Source organism: Biomphalaria glabrata, chromosome 9 (assembly GCF_947242115.1).
Source record: "Biomphalaria glabrata chromosome 9, xgBioGlab47.1, whole genome shotgun sequence".
NCBI lineage: Eukaryota > Metazoa > Mollusca > Gastropoda > Planorbidae > Biomphalaria > Biomphalaria glabrata.
Window position 1 is genome coordinate 41347581 of NC_074719.1, and position 17583 is coordinate 41365163.

Here is a 17583-nt window from a genome sequence, read left to right on the forward strand (position 1 = left end):
CAGAGTAATTGGTTGACTTCAAGACAGCCTGAACTAGCAACATCACAATATATATATATATATATATATATTTAAATTTATTTATTTTTTACTAGAATTAAATATCTGTATCCCTATATTTTTCTTCTTTCATTCAATACCATTTTCTGAACTTTGGCAATGCTGTAAAAGTCTGTAGCCATCCTTTTGATAATAAGCTGTACCGAAAATACATTGACAAAATCGTGTTTGCTAAATTGTATTTTGAATTAAATAAGCCTGCATTAAAGCAACATCATGCAAATATTATTTTTTTTTTACATAAAGACACATGCGAATGAAAAAGTTTGATGCAGATTTTTTTTAAATTGATGCAGAATTATTTTTTTCCAAAGGTGTGGTTCACAAAACTGTCCTATGCAATTCTTGTCGGTGTTATATTCAAGGTATTCGCTGGAAATGTACGTCTTGTTTTGATTTTGACTTATGTTCAGCTTGCTACAACAGTGACCAGCATGATATCACACATACCTTTTGGAGATATTATGAGTTATCAGAAAACAGGTATTGTTTTAAATGTCTCTAGTTACCTAAATCGAGAGTGTGTGATTGTTTTTATGAGAACTAAAACTAAAGTTGTAAATAAAAGATGATAAATGCATGACTTATTGTTATAGTTTTGTTATAATAGTTTGGTACAGGTGGACTATTGTAGTCAAAATGAATTTCCATTTGTTTGGATGAATAAAATTATCTTTCTTATCTTGTGAATCTCTTTTTTTTTTTTAGAATTAAGCTGTTAATTCTTTAAGCAAAACATTGTCTGGTACTTGTGATTGTAGGCCCTATATAAACCTTGATAAAAGTAATTCATTTATATTGTAAAGAAATATATTCAGTAAATGTACACCTTAATTAAAAAAAGGTCTTAAAAATGTACTTTCACAAATCTAGCAACGCTGCCTTCATTTCTCTCAAAGAAAGCTCAATAAAAAAAGACTACAAAAGCAATTAATGCCATGATTTTTTAACATTCTTTAAAAAAGATTAATACATTCTAGTCCAAACCAGAAAAGATTAGTGCATCTTAGTCCATACCTCCTGCTATATGGCTAAAGGAAATAGGCATGCTTAAAACTCGGGACCATCATGATGACTTTTGAAATGCTGACCATACGACCAGGCAGCTATATTTTTTTGTATCATTACTTTATTTTGTTGAATGGGGCGTGGTGGTTAATGCTTGGCTTCTGAACCTGGGTTCCTGGGTTTGAATCTTGCTGAAGAGTAGGATTTTTAATTTTGAGATTTTTTAAAGTGCCCCTGAGTCCACACAACTCAATGGGTACCTGACTTAAGTTGGAGAAAGTAAAGGCTGTTGGTCCTCATGGTGGCCACATCACACCTTGCTCGTTAACCCTAGGGAATAGAAACAGATGATCTTAACATCATCTGCCCTATAGATTGCAAGAACGGAAAAAGAAATTTAGTTGGATTCTATAAGTCTAGATTTTATAAAAGATGTTAATACTAATAATAATTTAAAAGAGCTTTGTAAGGATCCATGAATGAGCCAGAAAAATCCAGGACTTGATAGAGCTAATGTCTTTAACATGTATGTCCCTACAAATAGATTAATTTATGGTTAAACAATGGATATATTCATCTTTTTTTGATTGATGTAATATATGATATATATGATATATGGTAGATTTTGACCATACTTCTTAAGTTTCTGTCAGATAAAATTTTAATATAAATTTTTGTAACATAGTTACGATTTGGCTGAAAAAAAATCACACATACCGGTACTTGTCTGTTGTTTTTTTTTTTTTTAAGTTTTATATTATGTTTGCAGAGTTTTGGTGCCTTGTCGAAGTAAAAGTGTTAAGATCATGAGTAGGGGAATTTTCAAAGATGCCATAGTCTGCAGAGGACCAGATTGGCAATGGGGTGAACAAGATGGTAATTATTTTTAAATATGAAAATCATTCTGCTGTAACAATTGCATTTTTTGTTCATTTTGTGTGTGCGTTAATAATTGAAAGAGATAAACTATATTGTGCATTTTTCTATTGAAACTCATCCTGTCTTTCTACTCCATCTTGTTTATAGCTCATTAGGTTTTTATAGTTGAATTCTTTATTTCTCAATTTTCTTTTGGGAATTTCAATTTTTTGTTGTTGCCATAAAAAAATTTAATGTTTTTAAATTCTTTATCTGAAAAGTAAATATAAGAAGTATAACCTAAACATAAAATTTATTAATAAAAAAATTTATCATTTCTTTACAACTGTGCCAGTTTAAAGAAAAAATTTTAATGTCTTTTAAAATGTTGATAATTTTGGGCCATGCTTAAATTCTTGACATTATATATATAGACCTAATTTAATTTTTAGCCTAATTGAGTCATTCCTAAGTTTAAATTTATAATAAAACATGTATTTATGGGTTTGGAGTATAATAAATATAAATAATATCATGACTATTGCCTTAATATTATTATAATGTTTTGTTTTATTGTCTTATTTAGCAGTTATAGATGTGGTTTCAAGTAGCCAAGGGACAGAACCTTCCCCAGTAGATACAGACAGTGTTTTATTGAAAAGAAAAATCACTTATGCCTTCACAGATTTGATACAGCCTTTGGACATTTTAAGTGTCTTTCACAAATACAACTTACATATCTTGACTGAGAGAGAAATAGTTGAGTATAAATATACAGTATGGAGTAGCTTAATTAAACATCGCAAGTTTCAAGGATATATATTAATATATATTTTGCCTAATGTTTCATATTGCCAAAATCCTTTCTATATTTTAAAAAAGAAAAACTCCCAAAAGTTAGTCTGTTATGTAATTCATCTCATTAATTTGAAATAGGCTTGTGCTGTGTAACAATGTCATTATTTGCATTGCTATCATCTAATTCAGTGTACTGTATTTTCGTGCGTAGAACCCTTGATTTGTAAAGTTTTTACAAACAAATAACTGCTGTGCAGGGTTTACAAAGGCGTGGGGTATACACAAATTTATTCTACTCATAAACATAGCATAATGGAAACCATGGACATATAGGTGGAACTTTACACCCTATAGTCTGCTGTGCACAGATACAACCATAGGATTTTATTTGATACGACCATAGGATTTTATTTATGTATCGCTTGTTAGAACAGCAACTGGAGCATGATTGTTTCGAGGGACAGATGCCCGATTAGCAACAATTATATGTACTGGTAGTTTACTGCAAGTCTCTCTTTGCACATCAGAGGTATATAAATGTACAATTTTTTTGCTGCTTATTTTGTAATTTGTGTGGGTTATATGTGTGTGTGCGGGTTATATGCACGAAAATACAAAACCATGTCCATTCCAGGATGTAGTTTACCCATCATTTCTTTTCCTTCTCTGACTGAGCCCTATTCTTCCAGCTGTCCTTCCAATGCTCTCGAGTCCATAACCTGTCCACTGCTGTCCCCGTCCTCCTGCGAGAGGTTTTCACTGGGAAGTAAAGTTATCTTCATTTCTGAAACATCTCAAACATATAAAACATTTCATGCGTAAACACTTGTAACTATTATCCACTTATTTTAGGAAGACATACGAGTGGAGACAACGTTTAAAGGGAGGTTTAAAGGAGCTGAGATGTTGCTTGATAAACTTTACAAATACAAAGGTTGGTTTCAGTGTCTGTTGAATGTGCTCCAGGATGAGAAAGTGAAACTAAGAGATCTGGCAAGTAGTTTGGATAAACTAAAACGTAAGTGGGTTGCATACGAAAATTATATATGTTATATATATGTTGCTTAAGCAAAAATATTATACTTCTACAATGACTATAGCTTGACAGTGACACCCCATGCATGTGCTAATGTTGAACCAAGTACAAATCTTACCCTGCTTCTTATATATTTCATTATTGCATTGAAGCTACAAAGAATTACTTTTACAAATCATAATCCATAAATCAATATTTTTAATGGAGCTAAATATCTTTTATATAGTGCTAATTTCATGCTTATAGCCTGCTCAGAGTGTCATAATGATCCAATCTCATTTGTGGACCAGTGGTTTTCCTTGCTGCCTTTAGGCGCCCAATTGTGTCAAATCTTGAGCCCCCTTCATAGGTAGCCAAGACGAGATCGAATGTACTTAGCCTGTTGACCACGCTTCCCACTGTCTAAATATTGCATGAGCTCCCCCAGACTGCTCACTGCTCAGTTAACAAAGGCAAGAACCTTCGTGTGGGCACTCTCAGCTAAAAAATCTGGGCCTCCATTATTATTTGCACAGTGCCCTAGCTAACATTCGAAAGTCCATGACCTGATACTTGTGTGTTTTGATGTCTAAGTATTGAGCCTAGAAATGCTAATATCAAATAAAGAGATATATTTAGATTTAAATGCTTCAAAAATATTTCATATTTAATTAAAAGAAGTAATAGGTGAGAGTGCTAAGAATAAAACTATAATGGTACAAAAATTATCATAACGAAAAAACAAAACCCAATATGACATCTTGTGCTTAACTTTCTTTTCCATAGAGTTTTTATTTATTATTTTTGGCAATAAATTCTGATAATAAATATAATAAACTTCTTGTTGTACTATTTCTTAAGATGACCTGCTACATGAAACTGTAAGTCAGGCAAGTGGGCTGGTAAGTTTAACTAGAGTGTCGCTATCTACCTTGTACATTGTTCATTATTATTCTGAAAAAACTTATTAAGATAAGACTGATTATAAATAAAAAGTTTAGCCATGCAACTTTTTTGTTAATCTAGAAGGTTTAAATTCATAAAAAATTTTCTTTCTTCTTTTTTTAAGCAAAGTGACCACCCGCAGCCTGGTAAGTTGATTATTGTAAGTTTTCAAGCATAAATTAATTACAAATTTTCGATTTTCTTTTAAACTTCTGGATAGATATATGGGGCAGATGATGTAAAGGTCATACCGCAAGATCTGAAAGAAGAAATCAAATTTACTTAACTACATAGATATAAGAGAGAGAGTAAAAGGAAGAAATACTTTCTTTTATTGTTATATGTGCCAGAGAATGTGAACTTCGTATCCTTCTCTACTTAAAAGGGTAAAAAACAAAAGAGGGGTGATTGAAAGTTGCAAAGTTATTTTGACTTCCATTTCTCCAGTATTTGGCATCCTTCTACTTCTGTCTTGTGAAAGTAAAAATAGAAAAGCTTAGAATCTATGAATTTAGGCTTGATATTGAAACTATTTCTGTGGATTTGTTATTGAAATTAATCTAAATATGTGTATTCTTACTTGGAAGATTGTGCTTGTTTATTCAAAGCATGATTTCAATTTGAATTATTAAAATAAATTAATATAGAATGTATTTCTTCTTTTTATTCTAATTTTTATGAAGGGGTTATACAAGTAGCTCTATATCTGAGATGAACTGCAGAGTGGTTTCCAGATCAGGCAGCTCTTCATACAGTTTTTCTTCTTTAATAGTGTATCAGGGTCTGTTTCTTGTTTGGACCTTAGACAAGAAGTTCTATATCTGAAATGAACCGCAGAGTGGTTTACAGATCAGGCAGCTCTTCATACAGTTTTTCTTCTATATTGGGGCCTGCACATGTGTCTCGGTAGAGTATGCAGTTTTGTAGGACATCACTTATCTTGAAATTGGGTTGAGAGCTGGTCACTTTCTCTGTTATTCTACTCTATTATTTTCTTCATTTCTTCTGGGTTCATATCTTGATTCATTTTCCTATCGTTGGCCAATATGTCTGCTTTTTCAATGCCTTCTATTTCATTGCATGCTGGAATCAATTGAACAACAGTTTCCTTGCTGTTGTTGATAGGATTTCGGTTGTTTCATCACCAATTGAAATATCCTTGGCTACATTTAGTAATTGGTTCATCAGATTTTTTGCTTTAAAGTTTAGAGTTTTACTAACTTTCCATTCCAGCATCACAATTATGTATATGATGGGTTACTCTTCAGTGCAGTATAAATAAATGATGTAAACAAACATATGTACCTTCACATACAATTTGAATAGTATTGTGTACCCTGTATTCATTTTAAAGATTCACTAGTTTCATTTCATCTCCACTTCTTCAGCTGTCCTTTCCCTTTTCTTACACAAAAGGTCTTATGAAGGAAAGTATAAAGACACAGTAAATTAAGTAAAGGTACCTCTTTCAGACCTTAAGATTTATTGGAGGTAGATAATGTAAAGTTTATGTTTCTATGGCTGATGGTTAATGAGGGTGTCATGTGGCCAGCACAAAAGCCAATTACCTTTACTTTCTCTACATAAGTAAGGTACTTACATTAGGATTTGAACTCGAGATTTCGATTTGGTAAGAAAATAAAGTAAAAGAGTAAAGCTCCCCTTTTAGACCTTGCAATCTATAGGACAGATGATATAAATGGCATCTGTTTCTGTATCCCATGGTTAGCAAGATTGTTATGAGGCCAGCACAATGAACAACCCCCTTTACTTTTCCCAAACTAATGCAAGCTACCCATTAGAACTGTGGACTCAGAGGTACCAAAATTAAAAATTCTAGTCTTCACCTGGATTTGAACCTGGGACTCCTCATTCTTAAGCCAAGCGCTTTACCACTCAACTAATGCACCTCCCTGGAAGAAAGGGTACTACCATTTTGCAACATCTTAATGAAAAAGATTACTTGTAAACTATGTTACACTAGGGGGTATCCACTAAACAATGTATGAACATTCATACTTGCCCATTTTAAAAACAATATTCATTCATATTATTTTTTGTTTACTTTTATTTTAGTATTCATTTTTTGACTTACTACGTATTATTAATTTTTTAGTTCAAACTAAAAGCTATGGCCAAGGATTGGTTTTATCAATAAAGTCTTGGGATGAAACAGCTAATTGCGCTGCTCGTGTGCAATGGGACAACCATTCACAGTTTGAGTACCGTGTGGGCTATATGGGAAAGGTTGATCTCAAATTGGTGAAAGCATCAGATGGAGGCTATTACTACAGGGACCATTTGCCAATATTAGGTAAGCCTTCAAAGTGTACGTTTTAACCTATATGAGTATTGTTTTATCGAATGGTTATACTTTTTCTAACAAAATGTAATCTTTAACAAGAGACATATATTATTATTAGTCTATAGACAGTCAGTGGCATAAATCAAAAGCTAGAAGTAGAAAAATGGTTTTGATTGTTGTGAAAAAAATCTAAAAAAAATAATGTGGAGTCTTTGAGTCTGGAGGTATCCCAGACCATAGCAAGCTATTTGAGCCCAGTGCAGGACAGGCCATTGTCCCATTGTTTTTTTTTTGTTGTTTTTTTTTTCAAACCAAATTATCACTCACTGTTTTTTATTGCGGTAAGAGTGAGCAAATCATGTTTTATATTCTTTCAGAATGTCCCAGTCTTACTGAAATCTGATTCGAAAGCTAGCCACATGCTTTTGACCTGTATAGAAACATATGCACTGCACGTAACAGAAGCATTTCTGTTCAGGGCTTTAAAGGAGGAAGTTTGAGCTTCTTAAATGTTTACTCACATGGAGTTCAGTAATGATGATCGGGCTAGTGACATTTATTGAATAACTAAAGTCATATTTTAAAAAATATTAAATCCTCCAGACTAGATATATACATCTTTACTTCCCAGGCAATAGCATACAGCTTATAGCTGCCATTTTCACACCACCGAATATGACTCCTCCTTTGTGCTGGAAGATGAGCACAATTCTCATAGCCTATGAACAGCTTTAAAAAAGCCGGCCGCATACGTGGCATGGGTAGGTTTGGTCAGTTGCAGATAGATCTGTTTCTTTCTCAGCTTTTTGTTTGTTCAGCATTCTTTCATGCTGAATAATCTCAGGTTAAAATTGGTGTTGGATTTCCTAATAAGTAATTATAAAAGAATTTATTAAATATTAGCTTTTAAGAAAAGCATTTGATCAGTATGATTGCTTTTTCTTCTTTTTCGTTCTCTTTAAAAGTAAAGTTTCCCCTTTCAGACCTTGCGATCTATGGGGCAGATGATGTTAAGGTCATCTGTTTCTTTAGGCCAACAGTTAACGAACAGGGTGTTATGTGGCCAGCACAACGAATAACTGCCTTTACTTTCCCCAACTTAAGTCAGGTACCCATTAGAGTTGGGTGGACTCAGGGGCACCCTAAAAATTCCAAAATTCAAAATCCCAGTCTTCACTGAGATTTGAACCCAAGACCTCAGGTTTGGAAGCCAGGCGCTTAACCATTTGACCACTGCGCCCCCATAGTTGCTTTTAACTACATTAATTTTGTACAGTATGTGACAGGATATCACAATGACACATGACAAATTCAATTAAATTTCTTAGTATGCACTATGGACTGTTGTCTTATGTGTCCTGCTGGAGGTTTGGGCTAGGACAAGTTAATCTTAAATTCTAAAAGTACATCTGAAATCTTATCACAAACTTTTTATAAAGCTATCACATGAAAATTATTTTATAACCTTTTTTTCTGAAAAAGCTTGAAGGTCTAACTGAAGTTTACAGATTTGTTAATTTCACTTAAGTGCCAATTACTTTCATATATACTGGTATACATTCTTCTTCTTCTTCTTCTAGCCAGCTGTGAGCTCTTTTGCAGCTGTGCCAAGAAAAAAAAGTGTGCTGATTTCTTCAGTTGTTCAGCACTGCCATTTAGGGTGTTGGTTATGTTGGGCTGTAGTGGAAGTAGGGTCTGCCTAAGGTGCATTAGGAAGGGGCATTCAAAGAGGATATGGTTTACGGTTTCATAAAGGATACTGGTATACATAAAATAAGTTTAAATTTAAAGCTTAAAAATATAATTTACATTTATATATATATAAATATATTTTTATTATTTTTTTACACCAGGTAAAACTGAAACAGAAGAGGAATGTGAACCCAATACTGCTAATAAATGTCAATTTTCTCAAGAAGAATTGGCTACAGATCCAGACATGCTACTGAAGGTTGAAAGTTTAAAAATCCTTATGAGACAGGTATTTATTTATGCCTAGTATTTTTAATTGTATATGGCTCCTTTTGTCTCAAAAGGCAATGGATGCGCCCAAGTGAGTCACTGGTTTTGGCTTAATCTTGAGACGGGGCAGAATCTGGTGTGGCTAATCAAGCCAATTCTAGAACGGCAGACTTTGCCACAATTCGTGCATTTGTATGCCTCTGATTTAGGGCTAGCAGACAGGGCAGCTTTCTTTTTTTCCCTCTTGATTAAAGCCGCTTCAATTCTTTTGTTCTCAGCAAGGGTTGTCCCAGCACGCACAGTCTGTCTCCATGCACTCCGGTCTTTGGCTATGTTTTCCCACATACTTTCACTGATGCCTGAGGCTCTCATGTCTCGCTTGCAGACATCTCTATATGTTAGTCTTGGGCGGCCCTTGGGTCTGACTCCTTCCACAAGCTCAGCATATAAGATATCTTTCGGGATTCTACCATCTGGCATGCGGGTGACATGTCCGAGCCAGCGTAATCTCCTTTGTGTCAGGAGAGCATACATGCTGTTCATATTGGCCAGTCTCAAAACTTCCTGATTGGAGACATGGTCCCTCCAAGAGATGCCCATTATGCGTCTCAGGCAGCGCAAGTGGAAACTATTCAATCTGTGCTCTTGGTACATGTATGTTGACCAGCTTTCACTGCCATAAAGGAGAGTGCTCACAACACAGGCGTTGTAGACTAGGATTTTGGTCGCTGTGGTCAATTTACCATTTTCCCAGACGCGCTTGGAGAGTTTTGCCAATGCTGTGGTAGCTTTTCCTATCCTTTTTGTCAGCTCGATGTCTAAGTCTAGGTTACTGACAATTGTTGAACCCAAGTAGGTAAATTCCTGCACCACTGAAAGGGTGTGGTTCCCAATTTGTATTATAGGTATTTCTGCAACGTCTTGTGCCAGGATTTCGGTCTTGGAGAGACTTATAGTAAGGCTAAACTCTTGACAAGCAGCTGCTAAGGCGTTCACTAGCTTCTGTAGACCTCCTTGTGAGTGAGATACGAGTGCCGCGTCATCGGCAAACAGCAGCTCCCTTATCAAGATACGACGCCTTTTCGTTTTGGCTTTAAGACGTGCCAGGTTAAAGAGCCTTCCATCGGATCTGCTATGGATGTATATTCCGTCTTCCAGGGATTTAAAAGCACTGGATAGTACGACTGAGAAGAAGATGCCAAATAGTGTAGGGGCCAATACACATCCTTGTTTTACACCGCTCTTAATGGAGAATGGCCTGGAGGAAGAACTTTCAAACTGAACGGTGCCCTGCATATTTTCGTGAAAAGCTGACACTAGTTTTCTTAACTTATTTGGACAGCCGATTCTCTCTAGTACAGCAAACAGACCGCTTCTGCTAACAAGGTCAAAGGCCTTGGTCAAATCAATAAAAGCTATGAAGAGGGGCTGCTTTTGTTCTCTGCTCTTCTCCTGTAGCTGCCGCAGAGAGAAAATCATTTCTGTTGTAGATCTTCCTGCCCTAAAGCCACACTGCGACTCTGGATAAACACGATCTGCCAGGATCTGTAATCGCTTTAGTAACACTCTAGCAAAAGCCTTTCCGACTATGCTAAGCAGTGAGATGCCTCTGTAATTGTTACAATCAGAGCGGTCGCCTTTATTTTTATAAATTGTAACAATGTTGGAGTCTTTCAATTCCTGGGGGACCATTCCTTGTTCCCAGCACAAGCTTAGCAGTTCATGGAGTGGTTTGATTAGGGCATGTTTTCCAGCCTGAATTACTTCAGCAGGAATGCCATCTCCTCCGGGTGTTTTCCCATGTGCAAGCATGTCAATGGCAATGCTCAGCTCCTTTACTGAGGGCGTTTCGTCTAATTCCGTCAAAACTGGAAGTGATGGGAAGTTGGAAACAGCATTTGGTGAGATGGCGTTTTCAATCTGGTAGAGTTCTGCATAGTGTTCTACCCATCGTTCCATTTGCAGCGCACGATCGCTGATGATTGAGCCATCTTTTGACTTGAGCGGAGCACACTTGCTGGTGTGAGGTCCAAAGGCTTTTCTCATGCCCTCATATAGTCCTCTTATGTTACCACAGTCGGCACAAGATTGAATATCTTCGCATAGCTCCTGCCAGTATTTGTTAGCACATTGTCTCGCTACTCTTTGGGCATTGTTACGTGCAGCTCTGAGCCTTTTTAAGTTGCTTGGGGTGGGATCCTTCTTGTAGATTAGCATGGCTGCTCTCTTGTTCGTAGTGGCAGTTTCCATTTCTGGTAGACTAGCTTCAAACCAGTCTTCGCTTTTCTTGGTTTTGTTTCCAAAGACCAGTGATGATGTTTGGTAGATTGTATCACGCATAAACGTCCAGCTTTTTTCTACCTCAGTCACAGAGAAGTTTTTAAAAGCTTCCTCTAATTTGTTCTCAAATTCGGTGCAAAGATCAGGATTTTTTGTGCTAGTAGTATTCAGGCGTGATTTTCTTTTTCCCTGTGAAGTGTGGATCTTAGTTGGCAGCAGTCTTGTCCGGCATGACACTAAAGTATGATCAGTATCACAATCCGCGCTTTGGTAGCTACTTGTCAGCAGTATATTTCCAATGTCCTTTTTTCGTGTCAGTATCATATCCAGCTGGTGCCAGTGCCCAGACCTAGGGTGCCTCCATGAGACACAGTGCTGTGGTTTTGTTCTGAAGTATGTGTTGGTAATGCAGAGCTTATGGTATGTGCAGAATTCAAGCAGTCTTTGTCCGTTCTCATTCATCTTTCCGATTCCAAAAAGCCCAAGACATTAACTAATAATAGTGACCTCTACACCTGCATGACATGAAAGTCACCCATAAAGGTTAAAAGGAGTTTAAATGTGGCTCAGTACCAAGGACTGGGAAAGATACTAGGAGTCTTGTCAACAACAAAGAAATACTTTGCAAAGTTGTGACCAAAGTCCTTATAGAATATGAAACATGTCCCTGAAAAACATATCATGCACACCTGTGGCATCATTCCTTCATAGAAAACCTAAAAACCATGGAAACCAGATGAGCCGACACTGTAGACATAGCTGGTGTCTGATCGCTGTGAAGACAGCTTGCTGACAAATACATAGAATGTCAGAGGAAAATTAATTAGATAACCTTATTTATCCATATCATTTTTGTAGACATTCATGTAGAAAAGAAGATTTCCATCATATAAACAAAATTATTGTCTTTAGTTTTATATTTGGTTTCTTTTTGACTCACATATTTATCAAACTTAAAAGATGCATAGCAACTTTTTTTTCATCTTCTCTAAAAAAAAATGCATATAAACTTAAATAAACTTATCATCCTAAAATGTATATCTAATAATTTATTAAAACTTGTTATAACAGTTAATAATAATAATAATAATTTATAGCTTTTATATAGCACTACTTTCATTCTTATAGCATGCTCAGAGTGCTATGGTCCAACCTCATTTGTGGACCAGTGGGGAGTGGGAGTATCTGGGAGATTTTTTGTGCTGCCTTTTGGCACTCAGTAAACACAACTCTGCTCAAGTCGTGTGTTGAGCCTCAAGCCCCCTTCATAGGTTGCCAAGCCAAGTTGAAGCGTACTTAGCCTTTCGACCATATAATAAATATAAATTATAAGGCTTGTCTATTAAGTCTGAATATTAAGACTAAGACTGCTTTATTGATCCTTACGGAAATTTGTTGTGATTACAAGGACTCTTTTGACTCTTTTCTCATATAAAGACAACACAACAGAATTGCGGTATTACATGCAACTGCTTGACCAATTGCCAATTTAAGTTTTCATTTTGCTAAGTTTGCTAGAATTCTGAGATCAGAATAGCTCACATAAGCTCATCAATAAATACGAAATTATTGCTGATACTTTTTTAAAATTCATATTATATACAAAATTAAATTTGAAAGTTAATAAATTTTCATTTGTTATCTTTTAAAATTATTTAATAAATATTAGATTTTTATCGGGAATACATTTGAATTGGTTTTTTATTTTATTCTAATATTTTAAAAAATCAGGACTATAAATATGAAATTTACGCAGACTACTTAATGACAAAGTGCTAGGTTTCCAACCTAGGATTCAAATTCCAGTGAAGACTGGGGGTTTTAATTCCAGGATTTTCAGGATGTCCCTAAGTCCACCCAACGCTATGGGGTACCTGACATTAGTTAGGGAAAATTAATGTAGTTGTTCATTGTGCTGGTCACATGACATCCTTCCTAACCATCACCCTAAGAAATAAATGAGCTTTACATTATCTACCACATAGGTAAATATAAGACTAAAAAAAGTCTGAATTTTGTCAAAAAAAAAAAAAAGGTTAATATTAAGACTAGACAATATTAAATATTTTTAAATTCATTAGTTTTTTTGTATTGTATTGTAAATTATAGAACAGGCTACAAATTAATATTTTTTTAACAGTTTCATGTACTTTTTCAATGATGAAGGCAATTATTCATTGTTAAAAAAACATTTATCTTTTCAGGCACATATTGAGTCAAGTGATGAAGCAAGTGATGAAGCAAGTGATGAAGCAAGTGATGAAACAGAAGATGATTCTGATTGATGCTGGTAAAAGTTTGTTTTACATGTTTTGGTACAGAAAATACTAAATCCTACTCCAAACCTCTCAAAGAGCTACGGGGGATGGTGTGCATGGTTCAAGCCATGAACCTTTGAGATCACAGTAAAAAAATCCAAGCACCCTTTTCTACAGAGGGGAAAAACTCTTTAGCAAAGCAAAATTCAGTGAAGATATTATCCAATTAACTGAGTAGCTTCTTTGTGTGGTGGATGTTTGTTTCCTTTCATTTTTGAAGTCAATGATTTTAAGTTTCTTTTAAAAAACTTTCAATCTGATGTTTGCTGCTAAAAGTGCTTTATGTAGGCCTGTTTCAGAGTAGCTTGGGCATTGTGCACACTTGTGGATGATTTTTACTTTTTGTACATTTGCATTCTATAAATTACATTTTGTGAGCGGCTTTTTCTATTCAATTTAAATTGTTATAAAAGATATTATAAATTATAACTCTATATGTTTATATCACTGTTAATGTTTCTGAAAAGATCATGAGAATCTACACAACGAATCTAGAGTAATTATATTTTTATTCAAGCAATCGACCTTATTATTTTGCTGTTGATAATAATCTCCATTAATTGGAAAGTTATAGAGGTTTTGCTATTGCCAAAATCTAGCATTACGATTTCTTCCAGTGAAGAAAGTTTCAGCCAACTTGTGATTTTGAACTGCTGATTCATTTTCCACACTGGTGAATGTAATAGTTTGGCCTTTGTTATCACAAAGTGATAACAAAAACATTGAAACTATCGACAGTAATATGATGAGGCGATCATAATGCTTCATTATTAGGCCATGTTCACAAAGGGAAGTTTATATATTAAATGTAGATATTTTTTTGAAAACCATTGTTTATGTCAGAAACATGATATTTTTAAGTCACAGGTAATTGTTAAAAGGAGGAACTATTAACACTCAGTTATACCAGTTTTGATGGTCATAGAAGCAGTGTAATAGAATGATTGGCTGTGAAATAGAAACTCCTATTTTGATACCTTTATAGATATGATTCTTTTGCTTTCAATATGTTATGCTTATGTGTTAATATAAACTTATATTGAATTAATGATTAATGATATCTCAAATTGTGTGAGATATGTCATCCATGTAGACAAGTTTTATTCAGACATCACACAATTGCGTCTCATAGGATATTTGCAGCTCTGATAAAATATTACCTCAAGGTTAATCTTTTTGGTTTATGTTGTTAATTCTAAGCTTTGGAAAAGAACTGGTTTGAGACTCCTCCATTTGTTCAAATGGTCAGACATTATGGGACAAGGACCTGTTACAGGATATAAGTTAACATGAAGGCCACCTTTTGTAGTGATTTAGTTGAAGTTAATCATATATATAGCATAACAGAACTATATATGTTTATGCTATTACAAAAAAAAAAAAAAGAAATTTTAATTGATACACAACTAACCAAAGTAGACAATTTAAAATAAGCTTTCAATACTTTCACAACAGTATGTTGTTAGTAATGTGTATATTTCATATATGTATATTTTATGTTATAATGATTATCAAGACAAGTCTTAAAATTGGTTTTCCACTTCCTTGCTGAATAGGTTTGTAGCTAATTCATATCTGAACATTTTTATTTTTATTAATTTAGTAAAAGAAAAATATTAAAATACATTAACGAATTATTTTTAAATAATCAATTGGATTAATGCTTGAATTTAGTTTGTTTTTGTGTGCTGAATTGTGATAGTCAGTAGCATTTTTATGTTATTTTAATTGCTGTCATGATTTTCCTTTCACCTGACTTTTGAAAACCAAGACACAAAACAATTGCTTCCATTTTTTAAGGCTTATAAACTAATTTTTTCCACATTACTTTTACTCCCATTTAATTTAATACAAATAGTATTAGTATTAAAGAAATCTTTGTACAATATCATTTGAGAAAGTCGACTGCGTTTAGAAGAGGTTTCCACAGAACAGAAAAGAAATTCGCCATTGATGTGCTTAAAATAGTCACGTAAAAACTTTTCAGAATGGATAGTATGGCAGGTAAAACTAGAACCCATCTGTGGGCTAAAATTTGTTAACCCCTTTTAGTGTTGTCTTCGTTAGTTGGTTCTTGTTTTTGCTGTAAATATTTTTTTTTTCACATATGTAACATCCTTAATTCTAGGACTTGACAGCACTGCCTTATTATTATGTAACTTACTATTGGTATGTTAAATGTTGAAGAACAAAATGCCATGTAACTTAGTAGCTTTCACCTGCAAGACAATGATGTTTTGATTCTATTGAAGGAATAAAAAAATTAAAAAAAAAATAAGTCCTTGTTTTTTTGTCAGATCTGAAGTATTCCAGGCATGCTACACTGCCTCATAGTGGCGCCGGGGTGGAAATGATCATAGGAAGAAACGGTTAGGCTAAAGGGTAGCAAAACAAGACTCCCTAAGGGGTTGCGAAGGCTAAAGGGTAGCAAAACAAGACTCCCTAAGGGGGTGCGAGAGCATCCACGCCGTTCCTCAAGGGGCTGTTACATAAATGGCGTGCCCTGCACGATTAGGTAGAGAAAAGGAAAATGGCAGAGTCCTGGTGTACCCAGTTTGAACACCCCCACCTCCCCCCCGGGCCAGACAGAACAGTGAACACTGTCCTCATTCCGGCCGTTGAGAGGGAGCTCTTGTTCACTTTTGCTGGCCTAGAGTTACAAGAGCTCTACCTGACAGTATCAAGAAGATATGAATTATCAATACTGGAGCTATAAGCAAACCTTTTTTAGAACAGGAAACAAAAGGTCTTGATAATACAAAGCAATCATCATCTAGTATTTATATATTCATTGTTTAATGATGTGTCAGGAAAACAGAGTAGAGTGAAAAAAATTTTTGTATATTCTATATTTCAACTATAAATATTTCTATTGACAAATAATTCTATATTAGATTCCTTTTTATTAAAGATAATTCTACATTTCATCTTATTGATAAATAATTACACATTTCATCTTACTGATAAATAATTTCGTAATTCTATATTAACAAATAATTCTATATTTCATTTTACTGATAAATAATTTCATAATTCTATATTCACAAATAATTCTATATTCCATCTTGTTAAGAAGAGAAAAAAGGACAAAAAATGATTCTGGCCACAAAACCATTGAACTAAACCCAAGAAGTAATCTGTACTTTCTCCATTACACAACAATGCTGAGATTTTTTAAAAAATCATTACATGTAGAGAGAAGCATACTCTTATTGTGTTATTTTAGTGATATATAAGAAGATGGCAAAAAAAGAAACGCTACTGTATTCCCTTCCATCAATAAATTTTAACATGTGAAATAGTAAAATGCAAGGAGACTTTAACTCTAAAAAATAACTGGAAACCAAGACTCTTACTTTCTTTAACTCGTAATGGCCCTACAATGAATTTGCAATCACTATTTTATAATGCAAGAATGGTACAAATATTGCATGTTGGGGGAGAGGTATTTATTTCTCTAATCATGGAAAGAATACAATTTAAATGCCATTTCAGTCACATTTCATAAACAATAAAAACTACTATAATAACTCTGTAACCGTGAAACAAACAAAACAAAATATGCATTCATTGTTACCCATACAACGATTCAAGTTCAATAAGTCACAAGCAACAATGCTATTAAGCTGACATAAAAAAGAACTGAAATTTAATTATAAACATTTTGCTGGGTTTTGTAGCAAATAATTTACTTCTAAGGTAATTAGTATTAGTATTAAAAAGCAAACTTTGTACAATATCATTTGAGGAACTGGCATTTGAGCCTTCAAGCTAAAAAAAAATATTTTGCTCAATAGTCATAATCTAAGATGCTATTGCAAATGGCTAGCTGTCTTTGCTAATTTAAGCTGAAGTAGACGCTATTAGAAGTTTAAAAGTCATCAAGAAAATCCTTAGTAAAACAAAAACAACAAAAAGCAGAAAAAGTTAAGTGACTTAAAAACAACAGTTGCACTGGAGACTCTGAGTAGAGAATACAAACTATTCTTAGTAGTTCTTGGACTTTTAAAATCTAGCCATGTTGGACATTTTCC

The 17583-nt window shown here is 34.3% G+C and overlaps 1 protein-coding gene across 4 annotated transcripts in view; it reads left to right on the forward strand.

The window, feature by feature from the left end:
• Positions 1-15643, forward strand: part of LOC106058369 (uncharacterized) — a 38086-nt gene extending 22443 nt beyond the window's left edge. For 2 of the 4 annotated variants that reach the window (XM_056042553.1, XM_056042557.1), the window contains 9 exons: positions 375-543; positions 1838-1944; positions 2513-2685; positions 3577-3742; positions 4601-4641; positions 4809-4830; positions 6801-6998; positions 8843-8970; positions 13436-15643. In XM_056042553.1, coding sequence (XP_055898528.1) covers positions 375-543; positions 1838-1944; positions 2513-2685; positions 3577-3742; positions 4601-4641; positions 4809-4830; positions 6801-6998; positions 8843-8970; positions 13436-13516 — 1085 coding nt within the window. In that variant the 3' untranslated portion in view covers positions 13517-15643. Of the gene's footprint in view, positions 1-374; positions 544-1837; positions 1945-2512; positions 2686-3576; positions 3743-4600; positions 4642-4808; positions 4831-6800; positions 6999-7620; positions 7751-8842; positions 8971-13435 lie in introns of those variants that run through there. The other 2 variants (XM_056042556.1, XM_056042554.1) reach the window with 2 other exon arrangements.
• Positions 15644-17583: the final 1940 nt, after the last annotated feature.